Here is a 20,416-nt window from a genome sequence, read left to right on the forward strand (position 1 = left end):
AACTGAAATTGATCAAGAATTTCTATTCCTTGGCTCCACCATCAATCAAAAGGGAGATTGTAACTGAGAAATCAGAAGGAGACTGAGACTATGAATGGCAAGAAGGAGCTTAAAAATCCCATGAAGGAGCCAAAAAAGATTCTTAAGTGTAAGGGTGTGCCACTGGCAACCAAGATCGAGTTAATTCAGGTCATAGTGTTCTCTATTACTATGTATGGGTGTGAAAGTTGGGCAATGAAGAAAGCTTACATGAGAGAAGGAGATTCCTTTGAAAAGTGGGGTTGGAAGAGAGTGTTACAGATACCATAACTACCCCCGCCCCCACCCCCCAAAAAAGTGAGTTCTAGGTCAAATCAAGCTGGGACTGTCTTCAGAAGCTAAAGTGACTAAACTGAGGATGTTGTACTTCGGTCACATAACGGGAAGATAAGAGTCATTGGGAAAAGATGATAATGCTACGTATTACAGCCACCTTTGGACACAATGAAAAACCCAAAGTCCCAAAAGTCAATAAGACTTTAGATATAAGAGAATAACATATAAATAGGAGAAAAGGTTTATTCAGCTGCAGACGAAATGAAAGGATCTCTGCTGGATCCTGGAGGTTGAAAGTAATTTACAAAAGTGCGATGTAGGCATTCATACAAGTTTACAAGCAGTGAGAGGCGCATCACTGCTACCTCATTGATGACATCGCTTTTGTCCACAAAACATAAACTGTACACTCTGCATTGTTGTTCTTCTGTTATGAAAAGTTATGGCCCAAGAGCATCATAACATCTGTCATTCTGTTCTAAAACAAACTATATATATATAAGGACAGGACATTCTGCTTAATATCCTCTAAAGCACAGGTTTCAAACTCACGGCCCTCCAGACGTTCATGAACTACAATTCCCATCAGCCCTTGCCAGTATAGCCAATGCTCATGTTGGGAGGGACTGATGGGAATTGTAGTTCATGAATATCTGGAGGGCCGCGAGTTTGACACCCCTGCTCTAAAGCAACCTCAACAGGGGAAACTTGTCAGTTTTCTTTAGCAAGAAGAAACGTTATATCAGTGAATAAATGCTTCAATCCTTTTAATGCATTAATAAAACTTACTATTATAGTTTTGGCCCTACAGTTTCCCCCCTTTCAAATGATTCTCTAACCATCTACATAAATCGAGATAATTCTTTGTACATGTCAAGACCCACTTGACCAGACAATGAAGATACTTGAAGGAACACAAAGGTCTCTTTATTGCAGGCAGAAGGACAGATCAAGAACAGCTACAAGAAAACTCTGCCTGACCAGCAGAGCTTTTACCAATATAAGCATTACTCCCTTCCCCCACCCATCAAAGTATAGATGCAGTTATGAGAACAAGAAGTATTTGGCCTTCATGAGGCCAGCGCCAGGAACAGCTAGATAACACTCCAGGCTGCCAGCTAGCAAGCACAGGAATTCACACAGAGCACAGACTCCCTACCCCCACAGAAAGCAGACTTGACAGGACAACTATTAAAAAGACTAGCTAAATCTATACTCATAAGAAATCATTTTCAATTTCAGTAGCACCCAAAAATAGGTTCCGGAGGTTCAGGAACTGGAGCTCTTCTCTGGGTACACAAAGAGGCACAATAAAAGATAAGGTGGGGAGCACATTGTACACAACATACTAATGGCCCAATTATAATTATCTGGAAGTATAAAGCAAATAGTGAGTTTAACTGGGATATATCAGGTAACCATTCTATTAATGCTTCATCCCAACATTTACCATGGTCAACTGCATGAAACACCTGTACTGCAGCTCTAATCTTTTCTATTTCAGTGGTCATATTTCCACTCTCATCTATATATAAACAACATTGTTCTCCTAACAGGGCACAGGTTCTTCCCTGCTGAGCAGTAAGGACATCAATGGCCCTCTGATTCTGTAGATCAGGGGTCTTCAAACTATGGCCCCCCAGATGTTCATGAACTACAATTCCCCTCAGCCCTGCCACTTAGCCGTGCTGGCAGGGGCTGATGGGAATTGTTGTCCATGAACATCTGGAGGGCCACAGTTTGAAGACCCCTGCTGTAGTTCATATCAGCTAGGGATGACAGTTCATCTTGTAGCTCATGCATTGCTGGCTGTGGATTGAAATTCATTATCAATCATTTTAGACATGTTTTTCATAACCTTTTCCAGCAGATAAACTTCCCACTGTGGAAAATGAGCTCTCAGGATAGTCCCTGCCCAGAGGTCACAGAATCATAGAGTTTGAAGAGACCACAGGGGCCATCAAGTGAAACCCCTGCCATGCAGGAATATACAATCAAAGCACCCTTGACAAGTGATCATGCAGCCTCTGTTTAAAAACTCCAAAGGAGACTCTACCACCCTCCAAGGCAGTCTATTGCATTGTCAAACAGCCCTCATCAGTGGTGTATCTGCCTAGGGACAAGGGGGGTCAAATGTCCTCTTGGGGGGGGGCTGCAAAAATTGCAGGTTCTTTTTTTAAAATTTTAGTGTTTTTTCAGTGTTTTGCCTGCAGGGGGTGCTGGTTTTTGGCTAGCAGCACAAAAATTTCAGAGATTTTTCAGCAGGCTCTCCTGATGATACCATCCAGGTTTGGTTCAGGGGGTCCAAAGCTATGGGCTCCCAAAGAGGGTGCCACCATATCCCATTGTTTCCAATGGGAGCTGTAACGAACTTGCCCCACCCTGAAGGGCTGGCGTACAGCAGGCCTAGTTAAGAAGGCCTTAGCAGCAGCCAGAGTGAAGAAAGAGGCTCCACAAGCAAAGAACCCATCTGATTGGTTGGAAAAGGTCCAATAACGTTTGGCCAAAGCTAGGGGAAGCTAGTGTGCTTACAGCACTTAGAGTGAGGGGAGTCCTAGTCAGAGCCGGTCAGAGAGCAGAGCAGAGTCTGGCAGAGAGGAGTCTGTCATCTCTGGAAGAGAAGGATTCTGACTCAGCTGTGTTAGCTGTCAGGATTCAGATAACTCTACGAGCGGAGGAGGCTTGCTAGAGGGTGGAGGCCCTGAGGCTGGCGGAAAGGGACCTGCCGGCCAGAGGCTTGTCAGTAGACCAGACCCAGGAGTCTGTCCTGCCCAGTTCAACACCAGTCTTGGGAGGCCCAGTCCAGTGGCAGTTTGGGACAGTGGGAGAGGGAGGCTTGTGTGCCAGAATCTCACAGGGCATAGACTGGGTGTGTGTTGATTCAGTGGGGTGAGGTACAGCAAAAGACTAGTGTCTGTCAGTAAAGGAGGTTGATATTTTGAAGAAAAACCTTTCTCTGAAGAGACACCTGCGCGTGTCTGTGTGAAACTAAAGTGCCAACAACGTCTCTGAAACCTAAGTGAAAAGAACCTCTCTGTAACCGCCAAGCTTTAGTACCTCTCTGAGCCAGTTTTAAAGAAGCCTTTCTTTTGTTTTAAAAATAAATTTCAATTACCGTGTTCAAGTTCCCTCGTGCCTGTGAGAGTCTCTGTGTGTGTCTTTAGAGTGGGTGACTGGCTAGAAACCCCAGCCATTAGGAGTTCCCTCCAAAACAGTTAAAGGGACTCTGAAGTAATTTCCCCTCAAGTCAGAGTGGGAGAGAGGTGGGAATCTTTAAAGCCTTGGTGGCTAGTAACAGTGTGGGGTTCTCTAGTTATCTGAATTAAATGGTGGCAGCGAAAAGTTAATTAAAAGGAAGGTTCCTGAAAACAGCTACCAGGAATCCTTTCTACAAGAAGCTATCGATCCTGTTACAGGAGCCAATAGGAGATGGGGGCTACACCTTTTGGGGTCCGTAACTTTGGATCCCCTGAACCAAACTTTATCAAACCTGGGTGGTATCATTAGGAGAGTCTCCTAAAAATACCCTGAAATTTTGGTTATTGGAAAATATGATATAGCTAGGTGTCCCAACAGCCAATAAGACTTTAGATATGAGAGAATAAGGTATAATAGGAGAAAAGGTTTCTTCAGCTGCAGATAGAATGAAAGGATCTGTGCTGGATCCTGGAGGTTGAAAGTAATTTACAAAAGTGAGATGCAGGCATTCATACAAGTCCACAAGTTGTAATGATACCCATATAAGTGGTATCAGAGTGACTTACCAACTCCAGGCTGGGGACAGGGAATAGCTGGGAGACGAGAGATAAAGGTAAACAAATTTTATTCAGACTCACAAGAGTGAAGGTCAGCAATGGAGGGGACCTTGTGGGTTACAAATTTTGAGCCCCTTATATAGGGAAAACCATGGGAAAGGAATTTTCTGTCTATGCATAATAAAACAATACAGGGTACACACTTCAAAGCTAAATAACGCTCCTGTTATCTGTTAGGGAGTACCGGTTATCCCGGTCCCAGAATCCTATATAACAATTTAGTTGAGCACTGACTGGTATCAGTTGTCAGGATAACAAATGGGGCTGTCTCAGCTGACATCCTTTATTGAAGGCCTTCATTGCTTTATCAATGTTACAAAATAACCCAGCTCTTAGAATAACATATCTTAAATTCAGCAGGACTGTTATCAGGTCTGTGTTTCGACTTCAAGGCTCTTTTCAGAGAACAGGAAAAATTTACAATTAGCACTTGTTCATTATGTTCTTTAAGCAAAAACTCGTTTCCTTTACACATGGAGATAATCCAGAGGGTACACTATTTAGACGTTAATGCAACCCTTTCGATGTTTAGCTCTTCTTATGCAGCAAAGGGTGCAAAGGTGTGGGTGTAGATTAAACAACAGCATATGCCTGCCAAAAGTCTTCTGACCAGAGAAAGATCATTAAGGAAACCGACAACTTTAATAGATTAATGTACAGCAGATTGAAATAACTAAAACCTAACTTCCTATAATACATATATATGTGAAACTGAGTAAACCTAAAAACTAATTTCTACTATATTTTTGATTGGTGGCTACAGTTTGAGGTGCATCACTGCTACCTCACTGATGACATCACTTTTGTCCACAAAACATAAACTATACACTTTGTATTGTTGTTGTTCTGCTATCAAAAAACTCCCTATCAGAGGTATGTATTTAAGAGCAAGAAGCATACCATTTATTCAGTTTCCACTGATGTTCTATAAACCCTGTGATGTTATAAGTTGCATTCTCCCATTCTAGCAGTCCACATTTCAAAACTGACTTAGTTTTGAAATGTGAAACCACAAAAGGGGTCTGAATTACATTTCTGTTATCCGAGTGGAACAAGATATATTCTTTCACAGTTAAATAGCTGCTTCATTCCTAGTGTAAATAAACATTTCAGTGGCTTTTCTAAACAGCTTATATATAAAAAAAAGTTCTAAAACAAACTGTATATATTTTCTTTAGCAAGGAAAAATGTTATATCAGTGAATAAATGCTTCAATCCTTTCAATATGTTAATAAAAATTTCTATTTTATAATATAAAAACAAAATTCTAGTTGTGGCACCTACAGTTTTCCCCCTTTCAAACTATTCTCTAACCATCTAAAGAGAATTCTTTCTACAACTATTAAAAAGTCTAGCTAAATCGATACTAAATCTATACTCGTCAGCTATCATTTTCAATTTCAGTAGGATCCAAAAATAGGTTCCCCAGGTTTACCAGCTGGGGCTCTTCTCTGGGTACATAAAGAGACACAATAAAATATAAGGTGGAGAACACATTGTACATAACAACACACTAATGGCCCAATTGTAATTATCTGGAAGTATAAAGCAAATAGTGAGTTTAACTGGGATATATCAGGTAACCATTCTACTAATGCTTCATCCCAACATTTACCATGATCAACTGCATGAAACACCTGTACTGCAGCTCTAATCTTTTCTATTTCAGTGGTCCTTGTTCTACTCTCATCTCTATATAAACAACATTGTTCTCTTAGCAGGCTACAGGTTCTTCCCTGCTGAGCAGTAAGGACATCAATGGCCCTCTGATTCTGTAAATCATATCAGCTAGGGATGACAGTACATTTTGTAGCTCATGCATTGCTTTGGCTGTAGATTGAAACCCATTATCAATCATTTCAGACATATTTTTCATAACCTTTTCCAGCAGATAAACTCCCTACTGTGGAAAATGAGCTCTCAGGATAGACCCTGTCCAGAAGTCACAGAATCATAGAGTTCAAAGAGACCACAGGGGCCATCAAGTTCAACCCCCTGCCATGCAGAAATATACAATCAAAGCACCCCTGACAGGTGGTCATCTAGCATCTGTTTAAAAACCTCCAAAGAAGGAGACTCCAACGCAGTGTATTTCACTGTTGAACAGCCCTTACTGTAAAGCAGTTCTTCCTAATGTTTAGGAAGCTGGTATGTTTAGTCTGAAGAAGAGAAGATTAAGGGGTAACATGATAGCCATGTTTAAACATTTGAAGGGCTGCCATGTTGAAGATGGAGCAAGCTTGTTTTCTGCTGCTCCACAGATTAGGACAAGAAGTAATGGATTCTGAGCGAGTTGGAGTTTCTGGGTCAGTCTCCAAGGTAGCTCAGCGTAGAGCAAGTTACAACAGTCTAGCCTAGAGGTGATCATTGCATGGATCACTGTAGCTGAGTTAGGGCGCAACAAGTAGAGCTAGTAACCTGGCCTGGCTAAGATGACAGAACACCTGTCTAGCAACATTTGTGAGCATCCATAGAGAAGGAGGCATCCATAGAGAAGGAGGCCTCCCTGACCCAGCCACAGGATGTCCATTTTCGATGGATTTAGTTTCAGCTAGTTCTGTTCCAACTACTTCAACATGTCCTCCAGACAACTGGCCAAAGCATCCAGGATGGGGTCTGCCCAGCCACTCATTAACAGATACAGCTGGGTGTCATTAGCAATATGGTAAATGTTAAACTGTATCAAGGAGAGGATTGTCCTTTGTGGAATGCTGCACACCAAGGGATATTGTGGTGATGTGCTCTCCCCTAACATCGTCCTCTGGCCCTGGCAATGTAGAAATGAGATCAGCCACTGTAGGGCTGTCCCATGTATCCCAGTGTTTGCACGGCAGTGAACCAATAGACTGTTCAGTTCAGTTTAAATTCACCAACAGACTGTTATTGACTGCATCAAATGGTGCTGTCAGGTCAAGCAACAACAGCTGTCAGGTCAAGCAACCAACCCTGATCTAGTTGTTCTCAGAAATTGTCTATGACAGAAATTGTCCCAAAACCAGAGTGGATGCTGCACTGAAACAGATTCAGAATCAATGTGTCCTCCAGGAAGCTGCACCACAGCTGTTCTCTCAACTACCTCACCCAGGAATGAACAATTGGACACTGGACAGAAGTTGAATGGATCAACAGGATCCATATATGCGCGTGATATGCTGTAGTGTAAATAAGAATAGAGCTGTATAAGTCGAGGCACCTAATTTTACACCACAAAAAAGCACAGGAAAACTTATTGACTACAGTGATAAGAAATTACAGTGCCAGAAATGCAAAAGCTGCTGGTAAATTTCAAAAATAAAAAAAATAGATGCCAACAAAATTACATCGGTGAGAATGCATTAGTAGGTTAAATGTTTTGATCATGTTATTTCCAAAGAAAAACAGTAAACTGGCTCTATGAAGTGGAAAAGAGGGTCAGCAAAGAACAATATGGTATCAACAATAAGTTTAAAAGTACAAAAACCTTAACAACCAGCAGCTTAAGCTAAAACACACAGAGACAAAATCCTTTAAAACTGGATTCCTCATGTCATCTGTATCATCCCAAACAACCCAACTTAGATTTTTAAAGAGGATATTATCGAGAAATGGAAAATCTACTATTAGCTTCCATTGTCCAGCAATGGAGGATAGGGCATCCCATTTGAGAGTCAACAACTTTGGATCCCTGACCTTAAAACTTCACCAAACTTGACTGCTATCATAAAGACTCCTCCTGATGAGGCCAGCCAGGTTTGGTGAAACTGGGTTTGGTGGAACGAAAGAGGACTCCTCAAAGTTATGGACAACTTCCCATCTACTAATAGATCCCATTGAAAACAATAAGAATGGGGCACACTATTTGAGGGGTCCATAACGTTGGACCCTGAACCAAACTCCTTACCAAACTTCTGCTATTGGTATCATCAGGAGTGTCATCTGAGGGTACCCTGTAATTTCAGTGCTGCTAGCATAAAAAAAAACCCTGTTGGACACGACGAAAGTAAAACACACAAACATTTTTTAATGACCCATATAAGTCGAGGGGAGCTTTTTCAGCATTGAAAATGTGCTGAAAAATTCGACTTATACATGAGTAGATACGGTAACTTCAAGAGCAGCCTTGCCACTGCCTCTTCCAACCCCCAGGAAGACCCCAGAAAACAAGGATAGATTGATTACATCTCGCAGGGGAGCACTGAAGATGTTTCTTTCCTGAGTGAGTTCTAAAATGCTTTTGAAGATTTCTAAATCTGCTGAATTTCATTCCACACTCTGAGCACTCAAAAGGCTTCTCTCCTGTGTTTATTTTTTATGCAATTGAAGACTGCCAATTCTACTGAATCTCTTCTACTTAACTTATTCTACTGAATTTTGAGAATTGTAATTATACCTTTCTATTCTGCATTGGTTAGACCTCATCTGGAATATTGTGTACAGTTCTGGGCACCACAATTCAAGAAGGATATTGACAATCTGGAAGGCAACCAAAGTAGTAAAAGGTCTGGAATCAATGCACTGGAAGGAGATTTAGGGAACTGGGTATGTTTAGTTTGATGAAGAGAAGGTTAACAGGTAATATGATAGCCATGTTTAAATATTCAAAGGGATGTCATGTTGGTTAGGGAGCAAGCTTGTTTTCTGGTGCTTCAGAGACTAGGACCAGGAGTAATGGGTTCAAGGTGCAGGAAAAGAGATCCCACCTAAACATCAGGAAAAAGTTCCTGATAGTAATGGCTGTTCGACAGTGGAGCATGGTGAAGTCTGATTCTTTGGAGGTTCTTCGGAGGCTCAGTGACCATCTTTCAGAAGTGGTTTGATTGTGGTTCCTGCATTGCAGGGGTTTGTTTCGATATCTATAGCTAACTCTATGATGCTATGATTCTTTCTACCATTCCTAAGCACTTTAAAAGGTTTCTCATAATATTAATGAACTGCTTTTGAAGAATGCCACTCTGACTGATTTTCCATCCACACTGTGAGCACTCAAAAGGTTCCACATCATAGTGGTTTTTTGATGTCGATGAAAACTGCCACTGTGACTGAATCTCTTTCCACACTGTGAGCATTCAAAAGGTTTCTCCCCTGTGTGGGTTCTTAAATGCCTTTGAAGATCTCCACTGCTACTGAATGTCTTTCCACATTCTGAGCACTCAAAAGGTTTCTCCCCTGTGTGGGTTCTCAAATGCTTTTGAAGAACTCCACTGATACGGAATTTCTTTCCACACTCTGAGCACTCAAAAGGTTCCTCCCCTGTGTGCATTCTTTGATGAACATGAAGATTGCCAATGCGACTGAATCGTTTTCCACATTCTGAGCACTCAAAAGGTTTCTCTCCTGTGTGCGTTCTTTGATGTACATGAAGATTGCCACTGCGACTGAATTGTTTTCCACACTCTGAGCACTCAAAAGGTTTCTCTCCTGTGTGGGTTCTTTGATGCACATGAAGATGGCTACTGTGACTGAATTTCTTTCCACACTCTGAACATTCAAAAGGTTTCTCTCCTGTGTGGGTTCTTCGATGCAGATGAAGACTGCCACTGTGTCTGAATCGTTTTCCACACTGTGAGCACTCAAAAGGTTTCTCTCTGGTAGTAAGGTTCTTTGTTGGAGATGAAGACTGCCACTCTGACTGAATCTCTTTCCACACTCTGAGCACTCAAAAGGTTCCTCCCCTGTGTGGGTTCTTTGATGTCGATGAAAACTGCCACTGTAACTGAATCTCTTTCCACACTGTGAGCATTCAAAAGGTTTCTCCCCTGTGTGGGTTCTCAAATGCCTTTGAAGATCTCCACTGCTACTGAATTTCTTTCCACACTCAGAGCACACAAAGGCTTTTCTCCTGTGGTAGGGTTCTTTGATGCACACATGAAGATAGCCTTTTCGCGGCTGAATTTCTTTTCCACACTCTGAGCACTCAAAAGGTTTCTCCCCTGTGTGGGTTATCAAATGCTTTTGAAGATCTCCACTGATACGGAATTTCTTTCCACGCTCTGAGCACTCAAAAGGTTCCTCCCCTGTGTGAGTTCTCTGATGTACATGAAGATTATAATGCGAGCTGAGTCGTTTTTTTCACACTCTGAGCACTCAAAGCTAGTTTCTCGTAATGCGATTCTTTGATGTCACCGAAGATTCTGCCACTGCGACTGAATCGTTTTCCACACTCTGAGCACTCAAAAGGTTTCTCTCCTGTGTGGGTTCTTTGATGCACATGAAGATGGCCACTGATACTGAATCTCTTTCCACACTCTGAGCACTCAAAAGGTTTCTCCCCTGTGTGTGTTCTTTGATGAACATAAAGACTTCCACTGCGACTGAATCTCTTTCCACACTCCAAGCACCCAAAAGGTTTCTCCCCTGTATGAGTTACTAAATGCTTTTGAAGATCTCCACTGCTACTGAATTTCTTTCCACACTCTGAGCATACAAAAGGCTTTTCTCCTGTGTGGGTTCTTTGATGCACATGAAGATGGCCACTGTGATTGAATCTCTTTCCACACTCTGAGCACTCAAAAGGTTTCTTCCCTGTGTGGGTTCTTAAATGCTTTTGAAGATCTCCACTGCTACTGAATTTCTTTCCACACTCTGAACACTCAAAAGGTTTCTCTCCTGCGTGGGTTCTTTGATGTAGATGAAGATAGTCATTGCGACTGAATTTCTTTCCACACTGTGAGCACTCAAAAGGTTTCTCCCCTGTGTGTGTTCTTTGATGCACATGAAGATGGCCACTGACACTGAATCTCTTTCCACACTCTGAGCACTCAAAAGGTTTCTCCCCTGTGTGTGTTCTTTGATGAACATAAAGACTTCCACTACGACTGAATCTTTTTCCACACTCCGGGCACCCAAAAGGTTTGTCCCCTGTATGAGTTACTAAATGCTTTTGAAGATCTCCATGTCTACTGAATTTTTTTCCACACTCTGAGCACTCAAAAGGTTTTTCTCCTGTGTGGGTTCTTTGATGCACATGAAGATGGCCACTGACACTGAATCTCTTTCCACACTCTGAGCACTCAAAAGGTTTCTCCCCTGTGTGGGTTCTTAAATGCTTTTGAAGATCTCCACTGCTACTGAATTTCTTTCCACACTCTGAACATTCAAAAGGTTTCTCTCCTGTGTGGGTTCTTTGATGCAGGTGAAGATGGCCACTATGGCTAAATCCCTTTCCACACTCTGAGCACTCAAAAGGTTTCTCCCCTGTGTGTGTTCTTTGATGAACATAAAGACTTCCACTGCGACTGAATTTCTTCCCACACTCTGAGCACTCAAAAGGTTTTTCTCCTGTGTGGGTTCTTTGATGCATATGAAGATTGCCACTATGACTGAATCTCTTTCCACACTCTGAGCACTCAAAAGGTTTCTCCCCTGTGTGGGTTCTTAAATGCTTTTGAAGACCTCCACGGCTACTGAATTTCTTTCCACATTCTGAACATTCAAAAGGTTTCTCTCCTGTGTGGTTTCTTTGATGCAAGTGAAGATGGCCACTATGGCTAAATCCCTTTCCACACTCTGAGCACTCAAAAGGTTTCTTCAGTGTGTGGGTTGGTAGGTGCTGTTGAAAATCAACACTGCTGTGGAATATCTGTCCACATTGATGTGTCTTCCTATCTGAGAAATTATTTTCTTTTTTTACTGAGCACCTATGCATTTTTTCTCTTATATGGATCGTTTGGTGCCTAATGAGCTCTTCTCCACAAAGGAAGCTCATTCCGCATTTGAAACAATTATGGGTCTTTTTTCCTGGGGGCCTTTGCAAATCAATAACATCTTGAGTTTGTCCTAAGAAATTCCACTCCCAGTTCAAGCATTTGTATGTTTCTACTGCCATGTCTGTTGCATCATGGAAATCCCCTCTTCGGAAAGGAATGTTTTTTTCCGTCACCTTTTTTCCAAGGCTTCTCTCTTGCCTCTCTGGTCTCTCTTGATCCATGAACTGACACTGAGATTCTTCTTCCTTGATGCTTTCCAGTGAAAACCCCTGGAATTCCCCAACCATCTCCTTGACATTTTCTCCTGGAACAGAGAGATCTAATCAGCAGTCATGCACGGGGACAAGCCACAAAATCAGCCACTCTAGATTAATACGTGTGTGCTTTGTTTCCATGGTCAAAGTTTCTCATTCCCAACCTCTCAACCTGAGCCAGTCATCACATCTTTTCTCTAACCAGGAACTCTGGCAGAGCTGTTTATATATTAAATCACACCCCTCTCCCAAAGTTCCCAAATCTACTTCAAGGGAAAAGGTGGCATAGAATAGTTCCTCCTCCCTTCACATTTTACTTGCCATGCAGATATTTTCATCATTAGGGACAAGAAATTTCTATGATCATGAACCCTTTGATTATACAGAGTTTCCATCCTGGGGTCATCACTGCCATCAGAACCTGGACTGAGCCTCACAAGATATGTTTCCTGGAATGGGGAGGGGAGCACCTCATTTGGTGAGTCCTCCATTTCAACGGGGACCCCCACGGTTTTTTCAAGAGGTGCCAGTTGTTGGTGGGCCAGGTAAGGACCAAAGGCATCAAGGTCATGGCTATAAGGAATGGTTACTGGGTTTTTGGCCTTGTTTAACCTCCCCCACTTTCCCTTGGAATTCTGATATGGCTGGGTGGACACAGCAACAAAATGGCTGCTGCACGAGGTGGAACCAGCCACAACATGATTGCCATAGCGTAGCCGTAGATTCTTGAGCTGCAGTGGCAATTGCTGCCAAGGCAACATTTTTAGAAACATTTGCACAGCCAATCAACTCTCCAGTTGTCAATCAAAAGCCTGACTGGGACCTACCCACTCCCCAAAAATAATTGGTGGCACAACAGATGTCAGTGGGAGGTGTTGGTGTGTGGCGCAAAAGGGGAGCTATGGTGCTCATGGCCATCATGTTTGGGCGACCTGGTCTAGTTGAGTACTCTAGCAAATAGGAGGTGTAGCTTTGTCCTCATCCAGCATGGGTATTCTCAAGTTAATAGCCCTTTTCCCTGGAATATCCAGTATTTAAGGAAACCGCAGCCACTCAAGAGCCACAGGAGAGCTCAGAAGGATCCTCTGAGCCTCCCAGATTCCAGGTTCATGAAAGCTTTTATAAAACCAAGAGTTGTGAGAAATGAATCAGAAATCCTCCATGGCTGTTCTTTCCTGTGAAGGAGGCTCACCTGCAGCCAGCTCTTCTGAGTAGTAAACTCTCTCTTGAGATTGTCTTGAGATACTGTCCACCATTCCTTTGGATGGGAGGCTTCTGTCTGTCTTCACTGTAGTCTCTCCTACATTTTTAGCTTCTTTGGCAGAGAGAGAGAAAAAGTCAGGATTCTTATATCAGTAAGTTGTACACCACCCAGAGCCCTTCGAGGATTGGGTGGTGTACCAAATCATCATCATCATCATCATCATCATCATCATCATCATCATCATCATCATCATCATCATCATCATCATCATCATCATCATCATCATCATCATCAGGGGGAGGGGGAGGAGGAGGAGGAGGAAAGAAATCCAAGAAAGAGGCAACTGTCTGGAAAGATGGTCACATAATTCCAACCAGTAGAAAGAAGACAGAGCCATTCCAGATGACAGTCAGAGCAGATCACCACAATCCCAGTCAGGAGGAAGGGTGTGTTTTAAACGTTGGCAACTGAGAAGTTAAAACGTGGCACCTTCCAGAATCCTTTGTGGGCCTCTCTGCCCTGCTTTGACTTCAGGCCACGATCTTTTCAGGGTCTCAGTCCTGCCTTGACTTTTGAGGGCCTCTCAGTCCTGTTGTGATATCTGACAGGCTATGGCCACAGCATTGGCCACAATTGCCCCTGGACCAGTCAGGCCGCTTGAATGGCTCTACTAGGACACGCTGGACCTCTTTTTTGCTGCCACCCCATCACCTCAAGACACCCAGCAGGAGCAACTAGTGGGGAAGGCCTAAAGCCGAGTAATTCTGGTCAAGATTTTGATTCAGGCGTCATCCTAATGGCAGCACTTTCCATCATTGGAAACTATGAAAGATCCTTACCCAGAAAGGCCACGCTGTCATGATTCTCTTGCATGACTTCAGTGTAGAGAGACCTTTGGCTTGGATCCAGCAAGGCCCACTCTTCGTCTGAGAAATACATGGCCACCTCCTCAATGAAAAATGGACACTGAAAGAAGGAGAGGAGTCCGTTCTCAGAAATCATGACAGGAAAAAACTGTATTCTGCAAGAGATATTCTGGGAGGTGCAGGATGGAGAACTTGGCATGGGGAAATGGAGGGGCATTCAGAGCCTCTCTCAGCTAAAGGAGCCAAAGCCTACGTTCCCCCCACCCACCCAGAAAGAAGGGGGTAATCAGCTGTTCCTTGTTCATTTCTCCTACCTGGACTGGAAGTATAGCAGCTGTTTCCACACTTCTGACAAATTGATGGATCGACAACATCTCTCCAATGCCTGCAAGAAAGGGACAATTGGAAGACCATAAGAAAAGTCATGCTGGATCAGACGAAGGGCCCATCAGGTACAGCAGTTTGGTCACAGAGTGTCCAACCAGGTGCTTCTAAGAATCCCATAAGCAAGACGATTGAAGCAGCATTATCCTGCCTGTGTTCCACACCACCTGATATAATAGACATGTTCCTCTGATACTGGAGGGAATAGACAGGCACTATGACTAGCAGCCATGTAGAGCCCTATCCTCTGTGAACATGTCCACTCACCTCTTAAGTGTTAGCCTAAACATTTTATTTTATTTTCTTGTTTGGCTCCAGCTTTATTCCCCCTCATTCCCGGGGCTGTGAAACCTGGTTCTACGTACACTCAAGAAGAAGAAGAAGAAGAAGAAGAAGAAGAGTTTGGATTTATATCCCCCCTTTCTCTCCTGCAGGAGACTCAAAGGGGCTGACAATCTCCTTGCCCTTCCCCCCTCACAACAAACACCCTGTGAGGTAGGTGGGGCTGAGAGAGCTCCGAGAAGCTGTGACTAGACCAAGGTCACCCAGCTGGCGTGTGTGGGAGTGCACAGGCTAATCTGAATTCCCCAGATAAGCCTCCACAGCTCAGGCGGCAGAGCGGGGAATCAAACCCGGTTCCTCCAGATTAGATACACGAGCTCTTAACCTCCTACGCCACTGCTGCTCCTTGTGATGAGGCCTTGTGAAGAGGCCTTGTGATGATTTTAGTAAATTGTGGGAGATGTCGGATGGATTCAACAGGCAGCCACATTTCCCTCTTAACTCTGGAGCTCTAAAATGTGAAAGCTGGATCAAACCACAGGGCCCCTTAGTCCAGGCACGCACATCTGTTCTTCCCCTTTTGGGTCCCTTCCATGTGCCCTTATGTTTAGACTTGCAGGAGAACAAGGAGGAGCTGGAAATGATGTCATATGAAAGGTCATTGTTACATCCAGCCAAAAAAACAGCTGTGATTTTAGCATATCATTTGATGCTCCAGAAAATTCAATGCAATACCAATAGGTTTCCAGAGTATCTGTATCCAGACTTTTGGCCAGACAAAATACCCAGTCCCCTCCCATAGCTGATGGGGTACCAGAAACTGGCCAGGCATGCCTAGTCTGGTATCTTGTTTCTGACTGTGATCTGCCAAATGCCCTTGGAAAACAGCACCAAGCAGGGGCACTGCGGTGATAGTACTTACCCAACAGCATTAGCTTCTATTAGGTCTCAGCGCTGACATATATATGTAGTTGCCCCTGCCAGAGTTTGCGTTTTGTTTTCAAGGCAAGAGAAACTTGGAGATAGTTTGCTACTGCCTCCACGTCATGACCCTGGTATTCCTAGGAGGTCTCCCATCCAAATACTTGTCAGGGGCAGAGAAGTGTGTGTGTGTGACTGGCCCTGGTCACCCAGTAACCTTCCATGGTGCAAGTGGGGATTTGAACCTGGGTTTTCCATATCCTAGTCCAAAGTCTTAATTACTACAACACACTGGCTCTTGATTGGCTCCTAGAAACAGATTTTCAAAGGTATGCTGCCCTAGAACATCGAGATTACGTTTATTAACTGTGGCTGATATTTGCAGCCAGATTTGTCTACCTTTCTTAGTTGTTTTTATTCACTCTAATGAAAGAAAGGTGAAATATATTTTATGTGAATAAGGATTTATTTTCCATCTATGAATCTTACTACCTCCCTTCCAGTGAGTGGCCATCACTACATCATATTGCCCTGAGCCCCAGAAGTCTACTCATTGCTCTGTGCGGAAGTTTTCATTTTTTTTCTCCAGTTCTAAATCTTCTACCCAACATCTTCACTATGTCCCCAGTCCCATCTGGGAATAAGTCACCTTTGCCATGTGCAAGGGCATCTTGGCCATACTCCTGGGCCTGTGCTGTCTGCCCCTCCTCCAAAGGAGCTCCTTCTGCCTCAGAGAATTCAGCTTCTGTCTTCATGGATGGACCCCACATCTGAAATAGCAAGAAGGGAGACGAGAAAGAAAAGGAATGGATCATCAGGATTCGATTTTTATACCAGCTTAGTGAATTCTTGACAGGGAAAAATATATGGCAGGGAAGCTTTAGGAGAAGGTTGTAACTTGAATAGAGTGAATGAAACTCCCTCACCTGTTCTCCCTGCATCTTCTCCTCTGCCTGACTCAGAAGGAAACCTTCAGCCAGGGCTACTGCCTGGGAACTGGTTTCCGGCCCGCATCCTCTGACCCAGCACTGTATTTCTTGAGGCAGGATGGTCAGGAACTGCTCCAGGATCACCATGTCCAGGATCTGCTTCTTGGTGTGCTGCTCTGGCTTCAGCCACTGGTTGCAAAGTCCATGGAGCTGGCTGCAAACCTCTCGGGGCCCATCAGCATCATCATAACAGAACTGCCGGAAGCGTCGCCTGTGTACATCTGAGTTCACGGTGTCTTGATCCAGGATCTCTGCCACAGCTCTTTCCCAGAATTCAACACCACTCCCTGTTGGGATTGGAAGGGGGTCCTTCCTTGATCTCTTGTCAATCCCAGGTCGTTCTGGGTCTTGTTCTTCCATCTCCTTCCCCTTCTCTCAGGTAATCTCTGATTGTGGAAAGATACTCTTACTCACATGGCTAATAAGGGGTGAGGGGAGGGAAAGATCAAAAAGGCAGCAACACATCAATAGAGAAGAGGGAAGGGCTGTCCCAGTTGGATCAGAAGGAGCATCTTTGTTGTACTTTGTGGGTCAGGATTAATGTCATTGTTTTATGTTACTGATCAAGTTTTTAAAAGATATGCCTATTTTGCCCTTCAGGGGGGATAAAAACGATCTGCTTAAAAATGAATGTTATGAGTGTAACTTCCGATGTTCACAGATCAGTCTGTCTAAAGGGGTTCATATCAAGGTACACTGGAGCCCTGGATAAAATGACTGAGAATCGGTATACCATGGTGAATATCTCCTAAACAGGCTGGATGCTTTAGGTAACCTCTTTGTGCAAGGAGCCAGCAGAGGGTAAAGGGCAGAGGGCTGCTGGGATGAACAGGTGTGTGTGTGGTGTGGGAGGCATTGAATCCCCAGGCAGGGGCGGAGCGAGGGGAAACTGTACCGGTCCCAGAACGCCCTCGCGACGCCCCCGTTGCAGCGTGCACCCAGGGTGCCGCTGGCTTGAAGCGGAGCTGGGTCGAGAAAGGAGGTGCAGTCCCACGTGAGCATGACTGCAGACGGGGGAAGCACAACCTAAAATGCACCTGATGTGCGGCAGCCAGTCTCCATCAATTATTCCTCCAAACTGGCTATGCCGGGGACTCCTTTCTGCGCCTCCCTATGACTTTCATGGCGGGGGACTGATTGTGCCTTATTTCCATTTGAAACACTCAGATCCTGCCTGTCTTCCCCCACAAGGATCAGCAGGACGGCTAATGAATTAAAAAGCAGACATGACAAACCCAGATTTTAAGAGTGTTTCAATCCCCCGCTCCTCCCCCTTTCAGCACCAACAGGAGGAGACGTGAATTTCTCCCTTCCAAGATTTAAAAGCTTAACCAGTCCCTCGTCACTTACTCGTGAGTAAACCTTCCCAGGATCTGCGGCAAGGGCTTTTTCTCCCGTTGCAGATCTGAGCCCAAGACGCTTTCCTCTCTTCCGCCTTCCCTCCCACTCGGCCTCTCTAGCAAACAGCTCGGTAGGTTTGACCCTTGCAGTGGTGCTGGCCCTGAATAATACCTCTGCCCTTCCCGTGAGATTCGCCCAGAAGCCCCTGGACAAGACGAGCCAGGCTGCCTTCCACGACCACCCATGCAGCTGAATGGGGCTACTCTGGAGTAACTCTACACAGGGTTGCGCTCCCGGGATATCCCATCCTGTTCAGCCATCTCAGATAAATGTAAAAGCCGGAGCCGTAACAGGCATTAAAGAAATCATAATAGTGCCGCGAAAAACAGTGGCATGTGTTAAAAACACTTCAGAAAGAAGCTTCACAAATCAAAATGCAGAAAGACCGCGCATTTATTAACTCTGTCCAGGCCAAAATGCCTCCCGAACATCATGTAACTGCACGGAATGAGCATTAAACAAATAAAAGTACTGCAAAAAGCCACACTGCATATTATGGGGCAGCATATAACTTAGACATGTGTGAAGCAAAGAGATGATGCTAACCAAGTCAAACAATGCTGCTGTGACCATTTTCAGCAGAAAGGGGAGGGCGAGTAGAAAACTTCCTGCCTGCCTTGGATTTTTTGCTTCTGCTTTGTGGTATGCAGAAGAGTATTTGGTATCACAAACAAATGTTCTGTTCGTTTCACTCTGGATGTGGCACCCAGTGGCTGAACAGAGAAAGGTTGCATGCATGGACGTAGGTAAGGGGGGGGGGGTTCCTCGGGTTTGAACCCCCCATTCATGTCCAAAGCTCCGCCCCTCCGTTTGTGGGTTTTTAAAACATTTTAGTGAACCAAACTGAACCAAACTTCACAACACCTGGGATGTATTATCAGGAGAGTCTCTTATTGATACCACCCAGGTTTTGTGAAGTTTGGTCCAGGGAGTCCAAAGCTATGGACTCCCAAAGGGGGTGCCCCCATCCCCCATTGTTTCCAATGGGAGCTAATAGGAGATGGGATCTTTGAGGTCCATAACTTTGGACCCCCTGAACCAAACTTCACCAAACCTGGGTGGTATCATTAGGAGAGACTCCTAAAGATCCCCCGAAAGTTTGGTGCTTCTAGATTAACCATTGCACCCCTGACAGCAGGCACCCCCCCAAATTTTCCTTTTAAATCCACCCCCTTCGGCATGGATTTAAAGGGAGAATCTGAGGTCCTCAGTTTAGAAGAAGAAGAAGAGTTTGGATTTATATCCCCCCTTTCTCTCCTGTAGGAGACTCAAAGGGGCTTACAATCTCCTTGCTTTTGCTCCCTCACAACGAACACACTGTGAGGTGGGTGGGACTGAGAGAGCTCCGAAAAGCTGTGACTAGCCCAAGGTCACCCAGCTGGCATGTGTGGGAGTGCACAGACCAATCTGAATTCCCCAGATAAGCCTCCACAGCTCAAGTGGCAGAGCAGGGAATCAAACCTGGTTCCTCCAGATTCGAATGCTCTTAACCACTACGCCACATTGACAGTGATGCTGTTTCAGGGTGGGGGATAATCCACCCCAAAACAGCATCACTTTCAATGTTGTTTAACTAGGGACCCCAGATTCTCCCTTTAAGGTGGATTTAAAAGGAGAATTTGGGCTCTCTAGTTTAAACACCATTGAAAGTGAAGCTGTTTGGAGGTGGATTCCAGCATCGCAGCGGCTGCCCGGAGGGCCCCCCGCAAAACTCAGATTTTTGCACCAGGCTCCATTTTCCCTCTATGCCTCTGCCCCTGCCCAGAACGTCCCCCATAAAAAATCTATACCTAGGGCATGGCCACGCCTTTCCAAGCCTACGTCCCTGCAATTGCGTGGAGGAAGCCCCTTCAGCCAAAAGAGTGGGAAGGGAGGTGGTTGTTGAACCCAGGCGACAAGAGGATAAATAAATCTATTTTTTACATTCTGTATTGAGTCTCTGACATTCTTCCTCGGAGGCTTCGGTTAGAAATGTTAGAAACAGGTTCGAGACCCTTTAAGAACTTTGGACAAAGCTTGGTGAAGAAACAGCAACGTGTATTTAAAATACGTTTCTTGCAAGCAACCGGTGTCTGTGTAACAGCTTTGTGTGACAGGCAGGCGCACTGACAGCTTCAAGCAGCATTATTATATTTCCTTTCTTTGAGTTTGTGGGTGGTAGGTGATCCTTCCTCTTGGTCCATTTTGAGTAGGAGCCCAAGAGTTTACAGCCTGTCATATTTGCACAAAACATACCACGTGGAGTACCAAATGCTTCCAACCACAAATTTTAGATAGCTCTTGAAATGTCACTCTTACTT

At 44.3% G+C, this 20,416-nt stretch overlaps 2 protein-coding genes across 8 annotated transcripts in view; both read right to left on the minus strand.

Annotated features, from left to right (window-relative positions):
• The window catches only part of LOC125428537 (zinc finger protein 436-like), a 774,209-nt gene that overhangs the window by 700,583 nt on the left and 53,210 nt on the right, over positions 1–20,416 (minus strand). The window contains exons 1-2 of one of the 7 annotated variants that reach the window (XM_048488793.1): positions 18,066–18,839; positions 16,653–17,133 (exon numbers count right to left, since the gene is read on the minus strand). The exons of the other annotated variants lie outside the window; for them this stretch is intronic. Of the exons in view, the coding sequence (XP_048344750.1) occupies positions 16,653–17,075 (423 nt within the window). The 5' untranslated portion in view covers positions 17,076–17,133; positions 18,066–18,839. Of the gene's footprint in view, positions 1–16,652; positions 17,134–18,065; positions 18,840–20,416 lie in introns of those variants that run through there. 7 annotated transcript variants of the gene reach the window in all.
• LOC125428600 (oocyte zinc finger protein XlCOF6-like) overlaps positions 8,736–20,416 on the minus strand; it is a 23,758-nt gene continuing 12,077 nt past the window's right edge. Inside the window, 2 exon segments of the mRNA XM_048489001.1 lie at positions 8,736–9,702; positions 9,705–9,918. Of these exon segments, the coding sequence (XP_048344958.1) occupies positions 9,025–9,702; positions 9,705–9,918 (892 nt within the window). The 3' untranslated portion in view covers positions 8,736–9,024.

This window comes from Sphaerodactylus townsendi, linkage group LG03 (assembly GCF_021028975.2).
Source record: "Sphaerodactylus townsendi isolate TG3544 linkage group LG03, MPM_Stown_v2.3, whole genome shotgun sequence".
NCBI classification, from domain to species: Eukaryota; Metazoa; Chordata; class Lepidosauria; order Squamata; family Sphaerodactylidae; genus Sphaerodactylus; species Sphaerodactylus townsendi.